Source organism: Lutra lutra, chromosome 6 (genome assembly GCF_902655055.1).
Source record: "Lutra lutra chromosome 6, mLutLut1.2, whole genome shotgun sequence".
In the NCBI taxonomy this organism is placed as follows: Eukaryota; Metazoa; Chordata; class Mammalia; order Carnivora; family Mustelidae; genus Lutra; species Lutra lutra.
In genome coordinates this window covers 24,649,359-24,665,986 of record NC_062283.1, presented here as the reverse complement: position 1 = coordinate 24,665,986, position 16,628 = coordinate 24,649,359, and the positions used below count along the sequence as shown (strand labels likewise).

At 42.0% G+C, this 16,628-nt stretch overlaps 1 protein-coding gene across 3 annotated transcripts; it reads right to left on the bottom strand.

Moving 5' to 3' along the window:
• Window positions 1-1,243: 1,243 nt before the first annotated feature.
• Window positions 1,244-10,233, bottom strand: SERPINB1 (serpin family B member 1). Of its 3 annotated transcripts, none has more exons than XM_047734744.1 (7): window positions 10,074-10,233; window positions 8,694-8,869; window positions 5,713-5,850; window positions 5,054-5,171; window positions 3,661-3,803; window positions 3,395-3,562; window positions 1,244-3,011 (listed from the first exon to the last, which is right to left on the bottom strand). In XM_047734744.1, the coding sequence occupies exons 2-7, from the start codon at window positions 8,859-8,861 to the stop codon at window positions 2,610-2,612; spliced, it is 1,137 nt and encodes a 378-aa protein (XP_047590700.1). In that variant the 5' UTR covers window positions 8,862-8,869; window positions 10,074-10,233; the 3' UTR covers window positions 1,244-2,609. The 3 variants fall into 3 exon arrangements, with proteins under 3 accessions (XP_047590700.1, XP_047590703.1, XP_047590701.1); XM_047734747.1 differs by lacking the exon at window positions 10,074-10,233 and adding an exon at window positions 9,832-10,030; XM_047734745.1 differs by lacking the exon at window positions 10,074-10,233 and adding an exon at window positions 9,647-9,825.
• Window positions 10,234-16,628: the final 6,395 nt, after the last annotated feature.

Sequence of the window (16,628 nt, the reverse complement as noted above, 5' to 3'; positions counted from 1 at the left end):
GGACTGAAGTTCTTAATTTTCACTTGGCCCAATTTATCATAAAAAATGTCCAAATGCCTAGAAATACATTTAACAAAAAATTGTGTGTGTGTGTGTGTGTGTGTGTGTGTGTGTGTGTGTGTGTGTGTATGTTGTTAAGAAATCACAAGTTCAGGGCACCTGGGTGGCTCAGTGGGTTAAAGCCTCTGCCTTTGGCTCAGGTCATGATCTCAGGGTCCTGGGATCGAACCCCGCATTGGGCTCTCTGCTCAGCGGGGAGCTTGCTTCCTCCTCTCTCTCTGCCTGCCTCTCTGCCTGCTTGTGATCTCTGTCTGTCAAATAAATAAATAAAATCTTAAAAAAAAAAAAAAGAAATCACAAGTTCATGAGCATACATTTGTATATGACCTTCTAAAAGTTTTATTGTTTTGCTCTCAGAGTTTAAGTCCAGCTGGTATGAATATTTGTTTAGGTTCAAGACAGGAATCAACTTGAATTACTTTCTATACGCATTCCCAAATATCCCAGAACAATTGATTGAAAAATTTCTTCCTTCACTCTCAACTTTGATGTGCCACGTTTGTTATAGCTATGATGACCATATGACTTAATATCCAAACTGACTCAATTTTCAGAGTAAAAGAGGACACTGATATTAGTTAGAGGATGTCTCAATTTAATTAGGTATGTCCTGTCACCTGGTTCTTCTTCCAAGACTGTCTTGGATATCCTTGGTCATTTACATTATTGTATAAATACTAGAACCACTTAACATGTTCCACCAAAAATATCTGTAGCTTATATCTATTTCTATGGTATTTGTACCATATATCTTCTCCATTCTTTTAAACTCTATTTTTATGTTATAGACATATTTCCTATAAACACCAGATAGTATTTTTTGCAATTTAGCCTAAAAATCTTTGTCTTTTAACTGGCACAGTTAGCCAATTTGCATGTTAAGTAGTTACCTAGATATTTGGTGTTTAATATACCTTCTTGGTATTTCTCATGCCTGCTCTATGTGCTTTTCTCTCATCTTTCTTCTTTTTGGATAGTTCATTTTTTGTTATTCCCTTTTTCTCTTTGGTTTTTTTCACAGTTATAAACCCTTTCACTCTTCTTCTAGTGGTTACCTTAGACTATACAACGTGCACCCCTGACTTATCAAAATAGAATGTAATTGTAATTGTGCTTCTGTTCTATTCTCTTCCCAGACAATGTAAGGACTTTAGAGTTTTTTGTTTTGTTTTGTTTTGTTTTGTTTTTTGTGATTCCTAGATTTTATTTAAAGATTATACAAAATATCCCAGACACAGGACTTCTAATCCTCGTCCTCCTCCTCCTCGTCGTCCTGGTTGATCTGGAAGTAGCGTAGCTCTTAGCTCTCCTTGCTGTTGGCCACCACGCGCAGCCAGTCACGGAGGTTATTCTTCTTCAAGTACTTTTTGGTCAGATATTTCAAAGGACTTTAGAGTTTTTACCTTATTTCCTTCCAGAAGAAGAAAACAAGGAAGGAAAGCTTTCCAACAACAGATTTGCCAAAATGTTTTTTTTATTCTGAGGACTGTCATCATGGACATCAGTTCCTTCAGACCAAGAACTCCCTGTTTTACTCTTGGCTTGTCTAAGATTCAAGAGAACAAGAAGGGGACTGAGATGAGTCTGGCTTATAGAATCTTAGGAACATTTATTAACCAGCCAACTAGTTTTGTGGGAACAAGAAAATGCAGCATTTCAAGCCTCATTCCAAGCAGTACATGTATATCAATCAGAGTCCGCCCCCTACTTCCCCCCACAGCCTTCATAAAGCCATCCCATTGCCACAAATACCAGTATCACATGACTGAAGTCAAGAACCTTCATCAGAAAACATGCAAGAAAACAGTTAACAAGTGAGATGTTGGCACCCCCTCTTTGCTTAATAGTCTTTCCCACTATATTATTCTTTCTGTCATTTCTTAGCATCTTTTATGATAAGACACCTACTTTTTGACTCCATGTAATCCCACACCAATGCCACATCACATAGGATAAAGAAGAATGAAAAGGGGAAGGCAGGCTATCATCTGGATAGCCTGGTGGCTCTTTAACAGTTTGAAAGAATAAGAACAACCACCAAAAACACTAATCTTGTAGAATAAGGGATCAGAAATATTGGCCAAGGCAATTTTATCTTTATAAACCAGGCCCTTAATTGAGGCCCTATATTTCCACCGAATATCCATTTTTAAGCCTCCTTTCTACAATATGCATCTCTCGATATGGGCTTTCAAAATTCTGTGCGTAAAATAAATTACAGAATTACCATGTTTCCTTTGGCTATCAGGAGAGCATAGCAACTTCATACACTACTATGTTGTCAAGAATCTAACACATCTCATTTCTTGATTTTTTTTTTTACTTGCATTCAAAAGCAATCACTGGACTTTGTCAATATAAAAAAAAATAGGAAAATAGATATCTGTGCCAAAGTTCACGGGAGTATGTAAACAGGAAAGAGCTGAACTTACAAGTGAAATTAAAGATCTGCTTAGGGATGGTAGTGGTATTGGCAAAGATGTGTGAAACTTGACACCATTAAAAGTGCAGCTAACAAAGCTCTAAGCTTGACCTCGTATTTCCAGTCTCTAAGGGGAAGAAAGTCTGCCCAAGAACAGGATGTGAGATGAGGGATTGTGCCGAATGAAGAAAATGAATGGATGGTCAGCAACAAAGTTCTCCTCGTGCACCAACATGGCAAAGGTGGCAATGCCTGCTGTAGCGGCTGCCGCCTCTGTGCCCTCTTCATTCACCTCCACAAAGGACTTGTGGACAACTTTTGATATGAAAAGATCCCTGGTTCCTGACATGCCAGACAGATCAGCCTTGCGACTAAAGAGATCCTCTATACCCAGGTGGGCTAGGTGGGAGTTGAGGTCATAGCTCTCCTCCAGTTTGAACTTGGGCAAGTGGACGTTGACTTCAACCCAATCCAGATTCTCAGCTTTGGTCCACTCATGCAGTTTTTCCAGAGTCAACTGTTCCTCAAGCTGGAATGAGAATGGGCAAAAAGAAGAAGTGAGAACAATTTTACATAAGCAAGCTAGTAAAACATTATTGAAATGAACGGACCCATTATATCAGTTGCTAATTAGTCTCCTCCGTGTCTTGTCCCCAGACAGATTCCATTTGGAAGATGTCATTTCTTTCCAGGGACTGGAGATAATATAACAGAGCTGTTCCCTGATAGTAGCTGAAAATGTAAACTTTGGGCTTTGGAGTAGTAACGTCCATGAGCCACTTGACAATAGAATGACAAAGCACTGGAAAGGAAAGAACCATCCATAAGCACACACCAAGCACTGGCCACTACCACACAAGGCAGGTGGATACAACCAGAAGAGACAAGAAGCGTGAAGCTGGGAGCTGTTACCTTCTTGAGACCCGTGGACCCATCCTCAATGTCATCAGGCAACAGGATAATCATGCTGAGCTCTTTGCCCCGGTAAGGTAGTTCCAGCACACGGCACTTAAGGTCCTGGATGTAGCCAAATGGGAGTTTCTTCTTCTGATACATCATTTTCACGGTTTTTTTGTCTTTCTGAAGAGTTGAAAACAAACAAACGAACGACTCACTCACATTTTTATCCCCATTCTCTTCGAGCCAAGAGTAAGTTTAGGCAGTTACCTCTCTCTTACCTTATTCAGTCGGAATGGGGTATCCGCAGTGTCTTCCTTCCGGAACTCATCCTCCCAGCTGCCTTTGAAATAGATGGCGTTCACCAGCACGAGTTTAGTCATGCTGTCAACTGTACCTGCTTCCAACAGTTCTGGAATCTTCCCTAAAAAGATAAAGTTAGCTTTTTAAAAATAAATCCATCTATCAGAATTCCAAACTGGAACTAACATTTGATTAGCACTGAAATGCAATCCAAAAGCAAATTCTGTACTTAATTTTTCTTTTGCATGATATGAAGTTAGGAAAGCCCTATCAGCATGTTTCTCATTTAAATAATCCAAGTAAAGGCCTAATGAGCTAAAACAGCACATTGCTCCTTTTCTGGAGTGCATGGTAAACAATGAGCTTTATTTTGAGAATGACCATTCTTTTCCAGGAAAAAAAAAATGTCCTGAACGAAAGTATTTTTGGGCATTAGTAAATCACTTTTTCAAACCCTCTAAGTAGGAGCCAAATCTCACCAAAAAAAAAAAAAAAAAAAAAAAAAAAAGAAAAGAAAGAAAGAAGGAAAAAAAAGAAAAAGAAAAAAGCTTTTAGTACATATCCAAAAAGAACAGTTACTCCACTGAAACACTGGATACACCCTAGACCACAGACAGCGCTACCCTGAACAACTCATTGTATGGAAGACAGGTGTTCTGCAGGTGCCCTGACTCCTCCCATGACTAGGTCAGAGACAGCTGTGCTCGACAGTCCCAGCTACCATCCCTGATTTCTTTTTTTTTTAAAGATTTTTTTTTTAATTTATTTATTTGACAGACAGAGATCACAAGTAGGCAGAGAGAGAGGACAAAGCAGGTTCCCTACTGAGCAGAGAGCCCAATGCAGGGCTTGATCCCAGCACCCTGGGATCATGACCTGAGCCGAAGGCAGAGGCTTTAACCCACTGAGCCATGCAGGTACCCTCCGATCCCTGATTTCTTAGACGAGAAGTGGACAAATATTATTTATGACCACAGTGGTTCGTGAATATTCCTTCACAAGTATTAGCGTATTTCTTTCCATGTGTATATGAAATAATCTGGGCCAGGCTAGATTTCCCTCGAATTTTTTTTTCGTTTTATTCTACATTCAAGCTGAGTTTTCATTTTAAAACGGACTTTTGGGAACTTACGAGGGAAAACCTATTTAGCTACTTCAGTTAAATCATGCTGACATTTCCTCTGTGAAGAATTTTCTACGTGTGAACACTGTCCAACCGGGTGGTACAGAGTTCATGCCCAGGATGAACCCCAGGATTCCCAGGGTCAGGATGAGGGAACAGGAAAAAGGCAGAGGCAATCACATGCAGGTGGGGAAGCTGGAAGGAGGAGGAGAACGAGTGTAATGATTACATTCTGCCCTCTCTCTTACCTTCTGTCTGCCCTTTGACCCACTCATTAATCACCTTCCTCGAATCTTCAGAGGCTTGCTGAAAATCCACACTGGCCAATTCAGCACCATACATTTTCTGAGTTGAAGCTAGGAACTCCTGTTTAAAAAAAAAAAGGTAATGTCATGAATAACTCCTACTACATATAGAGATAGTTTCCTAAAATCCTTTAAAGCAGAAATGGTCCTAAAGGTACAAATTGCATTATAAAACAACAACAACAAAATTCTAACTTTATACTTTTTTTATTATGGTTAAAAAAAAACCCCACAGAACACTAAATTTTCCAACTTAACCATTTTTTAATGTATTGTTCAGTAGTTTTGGTGTTGTGTAAAATTTACCAATTCTTTTCCAACATTTGGCTGACATTTTCATAAATAAGCAAATACTGATTGTCCTTGGAAAAGAATTATGGTATTAACTCTTGCTTTAGCAAAACAGCCAGGATTGATCTTTTTCACTGTGAAGACTATAAAATGAGGCCATGTCAATTAATGGGAGTGCTGTCTGTCATATGTTTTCATTCTGTATCATTTTTCTGAGTTTTTATAAAAATTAAAACATTTCTATGGCTTGGTTATGCTAGAAAAAAATCTGCGTTGTCTGAGTTTTTGAACAGGAAGTGCAAAGTACTTACAGGGAGGAAATTGTATGTCCTCTCTCCATATAACCTATTAGCAAGTTTCAGGATATAGGAAGCTCCACATTTGTTGATATCAGCATTCAGACTCTGAAATTTTGAATGAATCTCTTCAACCGTATCAAAATGAAGAGTCTAAAATAAAGAAAACGTTCCTTCTATAACATTCTTATTTTGAAATTACAAGGTGATTCCTTGGCATTTGCTTCCACCAAACTAAATTAATGTGTTTTTTTGTTTTACTGATTTTTCATGATCTGCAGCCCAATATTTTATTAATTTCTCATAGGTGAACAAATAATAGAGAATCCAAAATGTACAGCTTTGTGAGATACAATAATTACATCAGAAACTACTTTTATGGGGCGCCTGGGTGGCTCAGTGGGTTAAAACCTCTGCCTTCGGCTCAGGTCATGATCCCAAGGTCCTGGGATCGAGCCCTGCATCAGGCTCTCTGTTCAGCAGGGAGCTTGCGTCCCTTCCTCTCTCTCTGCCTGCCTCTCTGCCTACTTGTGATCTCTGTCTGTCAAATAAATAAATAAAATCTTTAAAAGAATAAAAATTTAAAAAATAAACTACTTTATACTACTTTTTGTTATAATTCTAGTTCTACAGTATGAGTGGTTAATAAACTAAGTATTTATACAAGTCTGCTTTTTGTCCCAAAGAAAATCATAAATAAATCATGTGCTTATCTTGTATCTAATATAATTTCACTGAACGTTCTCAGAAATAAACAGAAAAAATAAGAAACATGACCCAGGCAGGAACTCAAAGTTACTATAGGCAGAGGGGGAATATTTTTTTTTTATTATACTATTAGCATCAGTAATTCACTTACTTAAAAATAACTTCTTTAAACTTAATATTCAGCAAAAGTTTAGTTCCTCATGTATCAGTTACAAATCATTTATGATTTTATGAGGGCTGGGCTGGTTCTTTGCTTTTAAGACACAAGGAACAAACCTCTACAGTGTACAAAGTCCACTTACTCACCAAGATACGGAATGTTTCCATAGTTGCTGCGATCGATCTGCTTCAGGGGAAATAGGGATGAGGAGGACCTTGAAACTATTCTTCACTGAAGGCATAAAGAAAGCCTCAAAATAGGAGCTGACAGGGAGCCCCAGAGTGGCTCAGTCCATTAAATGTCTGCCCTTGGCCTCGGGTTCTGATCCTGGAGTCCGGGGATCAAGCCCCAGGCCACACTCCCTGCTCAGCGGGCAGTCTGCTTCCCCTCTCCTCCTGCTTCTCCTCCTGCTCCTGCTCTGTGTCTCTCACTTACTCTCTCTCAAATAAGTAAAAAAAAAATTTTTAAGACTGTATTTATTTATTTGACAGAGAGAGATCACAAGTAGAGAGGCAGGCAGAGAGAGAGAGAGAGAGAGAGGGAAGCAGGCTCCCTGCTGAGCAGAGAGCCCAATGCGGGGTTCGATCCCAGGACCCTGGGATCATGACCTGAGCCGAAGGCAGCGGCTTAACCCACTGAGCCACCCAGGCGCCCCATAAGTAAAATTTTTTAAAAACAGAAGCTGGTATTAACCTGTAGGGAGTCACTAAAAATTACTACCAGAGGGTAAGAAAAAAAGAGGAGCTTTGAAAATTTTTAAATGCTTTCATATCTGCACTGATGTAGAGGATTGGTTCTCCATAAAGTACAGTCATAGAGGCTTTGCAGCTGGAACAGACCATAAACTTGAATCCAGGGCTAGACCTTTCCTAGTGTCGGCTGCCCTGTACTTTATGACTGGTACGTCAGAAAGCCCTTCCCTCTTGGCACTCCTTTCCCCTAGATTCCAAGGGAAGCCAGGGTTCCCCTCTTGGAATGAAAGAATACCCAGCACGGAAGTGGCCTCCACCCCCACAAAGGACAGGAGGAAGGCTGGGCATCTGCTTCTCCTCCTGGGAGTGAGAGAGGGACCTGCCACACCCTCAAGGGCTTGGTCCCCCCCCACCCCCAGTCACTCCCTCCCTGCGGGGCCCTCCCACTCACAAAGGCACACTGTGTCACAGCCCACAGAGCCACACTTGGTGCCAGGCCCAGGGCAAGGCGGAGGCAACACGGAATCACACACTTGCTTTGTCCCCTCAAAAGGACACCACTGCCAACTTCTCCACTGTGGAGCATTTCCTATGTGTCATTATGCTCAAAAGTAACATTATATAAACAGGCTCATCACATGCAAAGCAGAGAATGGAAAATCCTCGTCCGGGAAGAGATGTTCTGGCTTACAGGAAAGCTGTCATGCCAGAGGCACACCACAGGGCTTTCATCAGCCTTCCTCACTGCCCTGCCCTCAGCCACATAAAAAACAGGGCCTGGCACAGAGCAGGTGCCCTGTAAAGACTTGATCATGAAGGAAAGCCTGCATACAAATGGATTGTTCTTGGGGCTTCTTCTGAAATTCTGACCTCACAGTATATGGTTGAACACAGAAATACAGTTTTAGAAACACACCGTTAAGAGGGATGCCTGATGGGGCACCTGGGTGGCTCAGTGGGTTAAGCCTCTGACTTCAGCTCAGGTCCTGGGATTGAGCCCCACATCAGGCTGTCTGCTTAGCAGAGAGCCTGCTTCCCTCCCCTCCCCGCCATCTCACCCCACCTCCACCCCCCGTCTGCCTCTCTGCCTATTTGTGATCTCTGTCAAATAAAGAAACAAAAATCTTCAATTAAAATAAAAAAAAAAAAAGAGGGGTGCCTGAGTGGCTCAGTCGGTTAAGCATCCGCCTTTGGCTCAGGTCATGATCCCGCAGCTCTGGGATAGAGCCCCTCCTCAGGCTCCCTGCTCAGCAGAAGTCTGCTTCTCCCTCTGCCCTCCCCCCACCCTTCACACTCTCTGTCTCAAATCCATAAATAAAATCTCAAACACATACACACACACTGTAAGAGCTCAAAGGCACAACCTCTCAGTACAGACTTGACATGAGCAAGGAGACTCAAGGGAGAGCGGGCTGTTTTTGTTCGGTTCTGCTGACCTTGGACACCTGTGCTGCAGTATTGCCTCGAGTCCCCAGAAAGATCATGGCCAGTGCTGATGAAATGCTGAAGGGAGAGATGAAGATATTCCCAGTAGGATTGTCCTTATTCAAAGCGCGGAACAGGTCCACGGCGAAATGGGTGTTGGCTGTGCTCAGCTGCTCCATGGTGAAGGCTGCAACACAGAACAGAGGGCCCGAGCTGCCCACCGGCCACTGCAGCAAATGAGGCAATCCGCACCTCCCCAGCTCCTCCTCGAAGGCTGTCAACCACCCTGGAATGCCCTGAAAGGCCCTGCAACTTGTACTTTCCCTTTCTCACTTTATTTTTAGGAGGGCAAGATACTTACCACATGCACGCATGTGGGACTGGGGATGACCCCTGCAGGGACCAGCTATGTAATTTCACCAAGGGATTTAGCAGGGACCCAGGTCTAGGGAACCCTAAAGGGCTCTGACCTCACAGACAGGTTGAGGAGGGGCCCACACGGAGCCTTGCCTACTAAGTTTAGGAGCACACACATTGCTGTGCACCTTTGGTTCAAGTCTCTGATTCATCTGGGCAATGAATCCACTGTCCATATTTACCTGCAATAATGTGTCTACTAGAAAATCATTACTACCTACCTTGCACTAAAGCAAATTCCACGGAAGTAAATACAATTGTCCTCATTATTGAGATTTAGTCTAACGCTTCCACAGGTTAAGAATCGCAAGTCTCATAGCTTAGTGTTGGATGTGAGAGCTTAAAAACACAACACAGGTCCCAGGGTGTGGCAGGGCCGCTGGACAGGGAGAAGGTGACAGCTATCCTCTCTGTCATTCTTGCAACAGTTAGGGGCACCTGGCCTTAGGTCACTGACTTCTCTCAGAGCCTTAATGTCCCCACAGAGAGGCCAGGAAGACCACCAGCTGTGCCGGCTGCCTAGCGGGTAAGGAATTAGCTACATTACTGTTAACTGATAAATCATCTCTCGGATCTGGCCTTCTTTCTCTTCCTCCTGTGGCAGGAAGGAGAAGCAGGCTCCTCGGGGCCGCGCTGCCAGGAAACTGCCACAAACAGCTCAGGTGAGAAGGGAGAACAGGAAAATAACATTCCGATCCCGGGTCCTACGGACTCCAGCCGCCACGCACTGACCTCGGCCCTCGCGGGCCTAGCGCTCCCGGCGCGGTGCTGGGGGATCCGGGCTCCCGGGGGCGGGGCGCACGGCGTGGGCTGCGGCGTCCGGGGCTCAGGGCAAGGGGCTGCGCAGGGAGCAGTCAGCGCGCAGGGGCAGGGGCTGCGGGGATCACTAGGCACCCGGGGCTCGGCGCCTATGGAGTTCCGGCTGGCCTGTTCCGCCCGGCCCACCTCCCCACGACTCCCCGGCCCCGCCTTACCGGCTCCGCGTTCGGACAGGCTCCGGGTAAAGAAGCGTACGGTCCGAGGCCCTTATAGCTGCGGAAGGGGAGTGTCGCCCAGGCAGGCGGCGGGAGGCAGTAGGGCAGGGCCTTGGCCCTTCCCCCAGAGGACTTCCTGGGACTCGGGGCTTGGAGGCTTGGCCTTATAGAAGGGAGGTGAATGTGGGCTCCGCGTAGCGTCCTCCTTTCAACCCCTTTCTGAGTTCTAGGCAAAGTCAGATCCCTGGCAAGGATCTGATAGGCTATTTCTTACTAAGATGTGAATGACTGCCATGATTACAGTGTCACCTCTTAGAGGAGAGACTAGCACCGTTGAGTGCCAGGATGATATACTGTGTATGATATACTCCAAACTTGAAGGTTATTTGTTTTATTTATTTTTTTGGTGGGGGAAGCAAAGTAGGGACCTCTTGTGTAGGACGCAAAAGGGGTTTCCAGAATAAGAGAAAACAAAGTCTGGTCCAAACAACATCCTTGCTGTCACTGTCAAGTACCAAAGTGGGCTCCGCTCCAATACTTCCTTCACAGGTGATGACCGCATCAGCTGAGTCAACTCACACACCACACACCATGATAACTGACAGCTGTGAGCAATGAAGAATTGCTTACCCACTAGAGTAAAATGTGGACTCACCAATTTTTCTTCTTGTACTATTAAAACAGAAGGACTGTGGTTGAGTAGTAAAGGCAATAATTATTTCTGTGGGGTTTTTGTCTGTTCGTTTCTCCTTTTAAAATCCAGCTATGTAATTTCACCAAAATTTATAGCACCCAAAGGTGTGAAATAATTCTGTATCCATGAAACTTCTCCCCTGCTTCTTTTTTTTTTTTTCAAATATCACCATGTAAAGGGGACAAAGGAAAATCCTATTGCTTTATTAGTACGGATAATATAGTTTGAATAGATTAGTAGATCTCTTTCAACACTGAGAACTTGTTTATAATGAAAGGACGTAAGAAAGATCACAGTAATGACTAATAAAAATACTGTCCATAGTTATTTTTAAAAAGCAAGGATTTAATAACTGGGATTGTAGAGTGCTTTACAATTTACTAGGATAAAGAAATCAACATTTATGGAAAACCAATCGCAATTAAGTTGAAGCAGTTTGATCAAATCTGGCAAGCTCTCCATCAATTCTCACAAAACTAGAGAACAATTCAGTAGCTTCTGTGAGAAAGTCAAGAGTGCAAAGCTGTGCTGAAAAGTTAAATTAAAATCTGAAACACGTAAACCAAAAAAGAAAAGTGTTCTGAATTTTTATTTTTTTCTCCTGACATTTTACATTTGTGCTTATCTGGAGTTAGTAGTAATCTGGGTCAAATATAAAATGAAACCATTTCCTAAATCAATACATTTACTGTCTAAGGTCAAGACAAAGTATTCTGTTGAATAACATTGGAGTGTCCTACTTGCGGCTTTAAACTGTGCATGGCCCTCTACCAAAGGTCACACAGAGATACCCTCGCACCCTGCTGATAGCACAGCCAGTTTGGACAATGCTTGGCCTATCTACTGATCTCAAATGCATGCTTACCCTAACTGTGATCCAGCAATTTCACCCCAGGATTATACCCAAGGAAAATGTTTGTGAGGGTGTGCACCTGGAAATACATACAAGAATGGTTCTAGCAACGTTATTTATATGAGATCTGACCTGGAAACCAGCTAAATGTCCATCCACAGAAGAACAGATAAATTACTACAACAGAATGATATACAACAGTGGACATGAACACACTACAGCAATACACAACAACAGGTCTGAATGTTACCAATACACTGTTGAACAAAAGACTTCAGACACTAAAGATTCTGGTTCTAGTTATGGAGAGTTCAATTCAGGGTGTTTGATGTCAGGAAAGACATTCTTTCTGGGGAGGAAGGAGTACTGTACTGATTCTATTTTCTTGTTTGCTCTGGCATTTGGAGACCTGATCCTGGAGTGTCTGCCCCTACCAGGGCTAGCTAATCCTAGAGATAGTGAGTGGTTCCCGTGATAGCGAAACTTGGGTTTACAAACCCCACCAGTTCAGTGACCGTACTCTCAACTACCTTTTTCATCAAACTCTCACACATCAAGCCAGTACTCTCACTGCCCTAAATCACCCCAGGGCCAGGCACCAAACAGAGATCACCTGAATAGCCCAGAGCCCAGCAAAATTATTTAAAGCTCCCAATCCTAAGTTTTCTTAGTGTACCTACCTTGTCTTGCCATTCCTTCCTGTAAGAACCCCAGTAAAGGTTCGGGGCCACGCTTTGCCCTCTTGCCTTCTGCCTGGGGTGCTTCCCAAGGTCCTGCATGGTCTGGCATGGTATGGGTTGCCTTTTATTTCCAGGGATCTATGAGTATAAACCTCCTTCATGACTATCATGTCCTAACTGACCAAAACATATCCCAGGTTCATTTTTAAACACAGGGGGCATGAGTAGGAGCAGCATGGGGGTGGGGAGGGCTCTGGGGTACTGATATTTGGCATTTCTTGACATGGGTAGTGGTTACACAGGTGTATTCACATTGTGAGAATGTGCTGAGTTGTACACAAAATTTCTGTGCTTTTCTGCATGTATGTTATACTTCAATAAAAATTATTATACTCTTCTCCTACCCTTTTAATGTACTGTTGAATCCTATTGGCTAGTATTTTGGCGAGAATTTTTGCATCTGTGTTCATCAAGGATATTGGTCTGTAGTTCTCTTTTTTGTTGGGATCCTTGTCTGGTTTTGGGATCAAGGTGATGCTGGCCTCATAAAATGAGTTTGGAAGTTTTCCTTCTATTTCTAAACAAGATGGGATTGGGAGGGAGACAAACCATAAGTGACTCTTAATCTCACAAAACAAACTGAGGGTTGATGGGGGGAGGGGGTTGGGAGAGGGGGTGGGGTTATGGATATTGGGGAGGGTATGTGCTATGGTGAGTGCTGTGAAGTGTGTAAACCTGGCTATTCACAGACCTGTACCCCTGGGGATAAAAATATATGTTTATAAAAAATAAAAAAAATTATAAAAAAAACAAAAAAACAAAAAAAATTATTATACTTTATGTATATACTTTATACTTCAATAAAAATTATTAAAAAGTAGCAACAAAAAATGGTGAATGCTAGTGATTATCTTTTTTCTGTACCTCCTTTTTCCCCTGCTGCAGGGTCAATCAGCTTGAAGCTGGCTGGCATGTCATCCAGCCTGTCTACCCCCTAACTGTGTCCACAGTTTGTGCCCCAGGGACCCAGATGAGCTAGAGAGCCTCCTGCCCTTCCTCTCTCCCAAGTCCAACGACACACAACTCCAAGTCCAGCGACACACAACTCCGAATCCAGGTAAGAAGCCCTTCCCATCTACTCCTGCATGTGAGCACACTTCAACCACTACTTCAAGGGGCACAATAAAGGAGATGCAGTATAAATTTTTCAAAGACCCATAGCCAGATTTACAAAACCCAGGAGAAAAATCTCAAGCAGCTCCGATAGGTGTTTGAGAACTAATTGTGTTTGTTATTGACTTCTAGGTTAATTGCACTGAGGTTTGAGAATATGAATTCTCTATTATTGTCATCTTTAGAAGTGTTTTCAGATTTGCTTTGTGGTCCACATTATGGTCAATTTTTGTAAATACTCCTGTGCATCAGAAGGAAAGATATATTTGAAATCCATTAGGGGCAGTGTTCTATATATGTGGCCATTAGGATAAGAGCAATTAATCATTTTATTCAGCTCTCTACTTAGATCTACCAAGCATATTTAGCAAGACAGTCACTAAATACCAGTATTTCTATTGACTAGCGACAGATGGAAAATGAAATTAAAGATATCACTTAAATTAGCATCAAAAAAATCAAGCAAGTGGAAATATGTCCAACAAGACATATTTAAAAAAAACCTCTATACAGAAAGCTTTTAAATATTATTAAGAGAATTTTTTTAGAACTCTAACTGAATAAAGCAATATCTCATGTTCACTGAGGGGAACTCACTATTGGTAAAGATGGCTGTTTACTTCTGATTGATTTTTTAAATCAATCCCAATCCTAATCAGCATTCCAAAGGAAGTGTGTGTGTGTGTGTGTGTGTGTGTGTGTGTCCACAAGCTGATTATAAAATTTGCATGGTGTTGTAAATGATCAAAACACTCTTTTTTGTTGTTGTTATTTATTATTGATCAAAACACTCTTGAAGGAGAACAAAGCAAGAGGCCATGTTCTGCTATATAGCAGAACTTATAAAGCTGTAATAATTAAAACAGCCCAGTATTGGTGCAGGGAGAGATGACAGGTCAATGAAAGAGAATAGAGGGTCCAGGAACAGATCTTTACATATACTGACATTTGATAGAAGTGGCAAGTTGTCAATGGGGAGAGGATACAATACTTAATAGGTGGTAGTATATTTGAATATCCAAATGCAAAAAGTAAAGAGACAGGTGGGGCTGCCTGGCTGGCTCAGTCCATAGAGCATATGACTCAATCTCAGGATTCTGAATCTGATCCCCATGTTGGATGTCGGATTACTTAAAAATAAAAGTCTTAAAAAAGGAAACGAGAGAAAGAAGAAAAAAATTCCTCACCTTACCCTATACCAAATAAATCAGTTCCATGGATATTTAAGAGTTATGAAATACCATGTGAAGAGTAAAATTAACTAAACTTCTAGAAGAAAATGTAAGACATTTTTCCATGAGTTTTCAAAGAAAGCATTTAATATAAAAGAAGCAACTAATAAGTCTGACTACTTTAAAAATAAGAATTTCTGTTTATTACAAAGACAAATTAAGAGAGTTAAAAACATGAGTCACACAGTTGGATGAGAATTGAATGGCATATGATGGACAAAGACTGTTATCACAGTGCATGCATGCATATAACTTACACAAATCACATTAAAAACTTTAAAAAAGGCAAACGATTTGAATAAACATTTCAAAAAGAGAAAAGCCAAATGGTTTATAATGTATGAAAAGGTGTTAAATACAAATTTTAATGAGATACTTTATACTCACATTGGCAAAAATTTAAAATTCTGACAATTCCAAGTGTTGACAAGGATATAGAGCCACCAGTATTCTCTCCCTCCTGGGTGGATTATGAACTGATAAAACCACTTTGGAAAATAGTTCAATGTTATTTAATAATGTTGGCCCAGCAATTCTTCCCTCTCCTAGAGAAATATGTTCACATTTATATCAAAGACATGTACAAAGGGGCATCTGGGTGGTTCAGGTCATGATCCTGAGATCCTGGGATTGAACCCTGAATTGGGTTCCCAGCTCAGTGGGGAGCCTGCTTCTCCCAATTCCCCTGCTAGTGCATGTGTACGTGCACTCTCTCTCTCTCTCTCTTTCTTGCAGAAATAAAATCTTTTTTTTAAAAAGACTTGTAAATAATATTCAAGGTAGCTTTATTGGTGAACTGCAAAGATCAATAGTAGGAGAATGGATACATGAAGTGGGATATATCCATTCAGTGGAATACTATGTAGCAATGAAAAGAGGCAAATTATTGCTGTGTTCGCAACATGGATGAAATTCCCAAAAATAAGTTGAGCAAAAGAAGCCACATTCTAGTGACTACATTTCAACATTATCTCATTTATATCAATCTTGAAGTCAAGCTAAAGCAAACTATGCTATTTTAGAGAGAAGCAAGAACATGGTTGCAAAAATCAGAAGAGTTGTTACCAGTTGGGGAATGTGGGGGCTGTGATCTGGAGGGGTCAGGTGGAGGGGAGAGTATTTGATATTTTGAGCTGGGTTACTTGAATGCATGCTTTATAATTAGCCGTTCCACAACCCTTATGATCTGTGCAATACATTTTACAATAAACGAGGTAAAATCATACCAAGTGATCTAACAGTCTAACGTAGCACCAAACGCCTGAAAAGGTGCTGCATATGTAATTATAAAGTTAAATTAAGAGAGGAGTAGGGCACCTGGGTGGCTCAGTGGGTTAAGCCTCTGCCTTCAGCTCAGGTCATGATCTCAGGGTTCTGGGATTGAGTCCCACATCGGGCTCTCTGCTTGGCAGGGAGCCTGCTTCCTCCTCTCTCTCTCTCTGCTTGCCTCTCTACCTACTTGTGATCTCTCTCTGTCAAATAAATAAAAAATCTTAAAAAAAGAGAGAGAGAGAGAGAGAGAGAGAGGAGTAGAACATAGGAGCCAGAGATAAAGGAGTACTGGGCAGGTGCGTGAGCAGGTGAGCTGATTCCCATACCAATGCTGTCTCCCTTGACAGCCCTCCCATGAGATTCCTCCCTTGTGCTCTGTGCTGTGTGGCCCCCTGCTGGAATGCACTGTGACAGGTGCAGGGCTGACAACAGAGGGCTGTAAGGAGTGCTTCCCCATGGGACATACCAGGCTGTGGCGGTGTTTTCAGACCCAGTCCTCTCAGCTGGCTGCCAGCATTGGTAGCTCTATGCAGCAGTAGCTGAATTTTTTTTTTAACAGACTTTTGATTTTGTTCAGAAGTTTCCAGTCAGGTAAAAGCCAGGCTTAAGTAAGGAGAAAGAGCTTGCTGTGCACTTGATGGATGAATTGAA

Bases quoted from the DNA above. Each gene is read 5' to 3' on its own strand.
- SERPINB1 (XM_047734744.1), bottom strand. From the start codon at position 8,861: ATGGAGCAGCTGAGCACAGCCAACACCCATTTCGCCGTGGACCTGTTC. The intron at 3,804-5,053 runs GTAAGAGAGAGG...TTATCTTTTTAG, and splicing joins GGTCAAAGGGCAGACAGAAG to GGAAGATTCCAGAACTGTTG. The intron at 3,012-3,394 runs GTAACAGCTCCC...TTCTCATTCCAG, and splicing joins GGTCCACGGGTCTCAAGAAG to CTTGAGGAACAGTTGACTCT.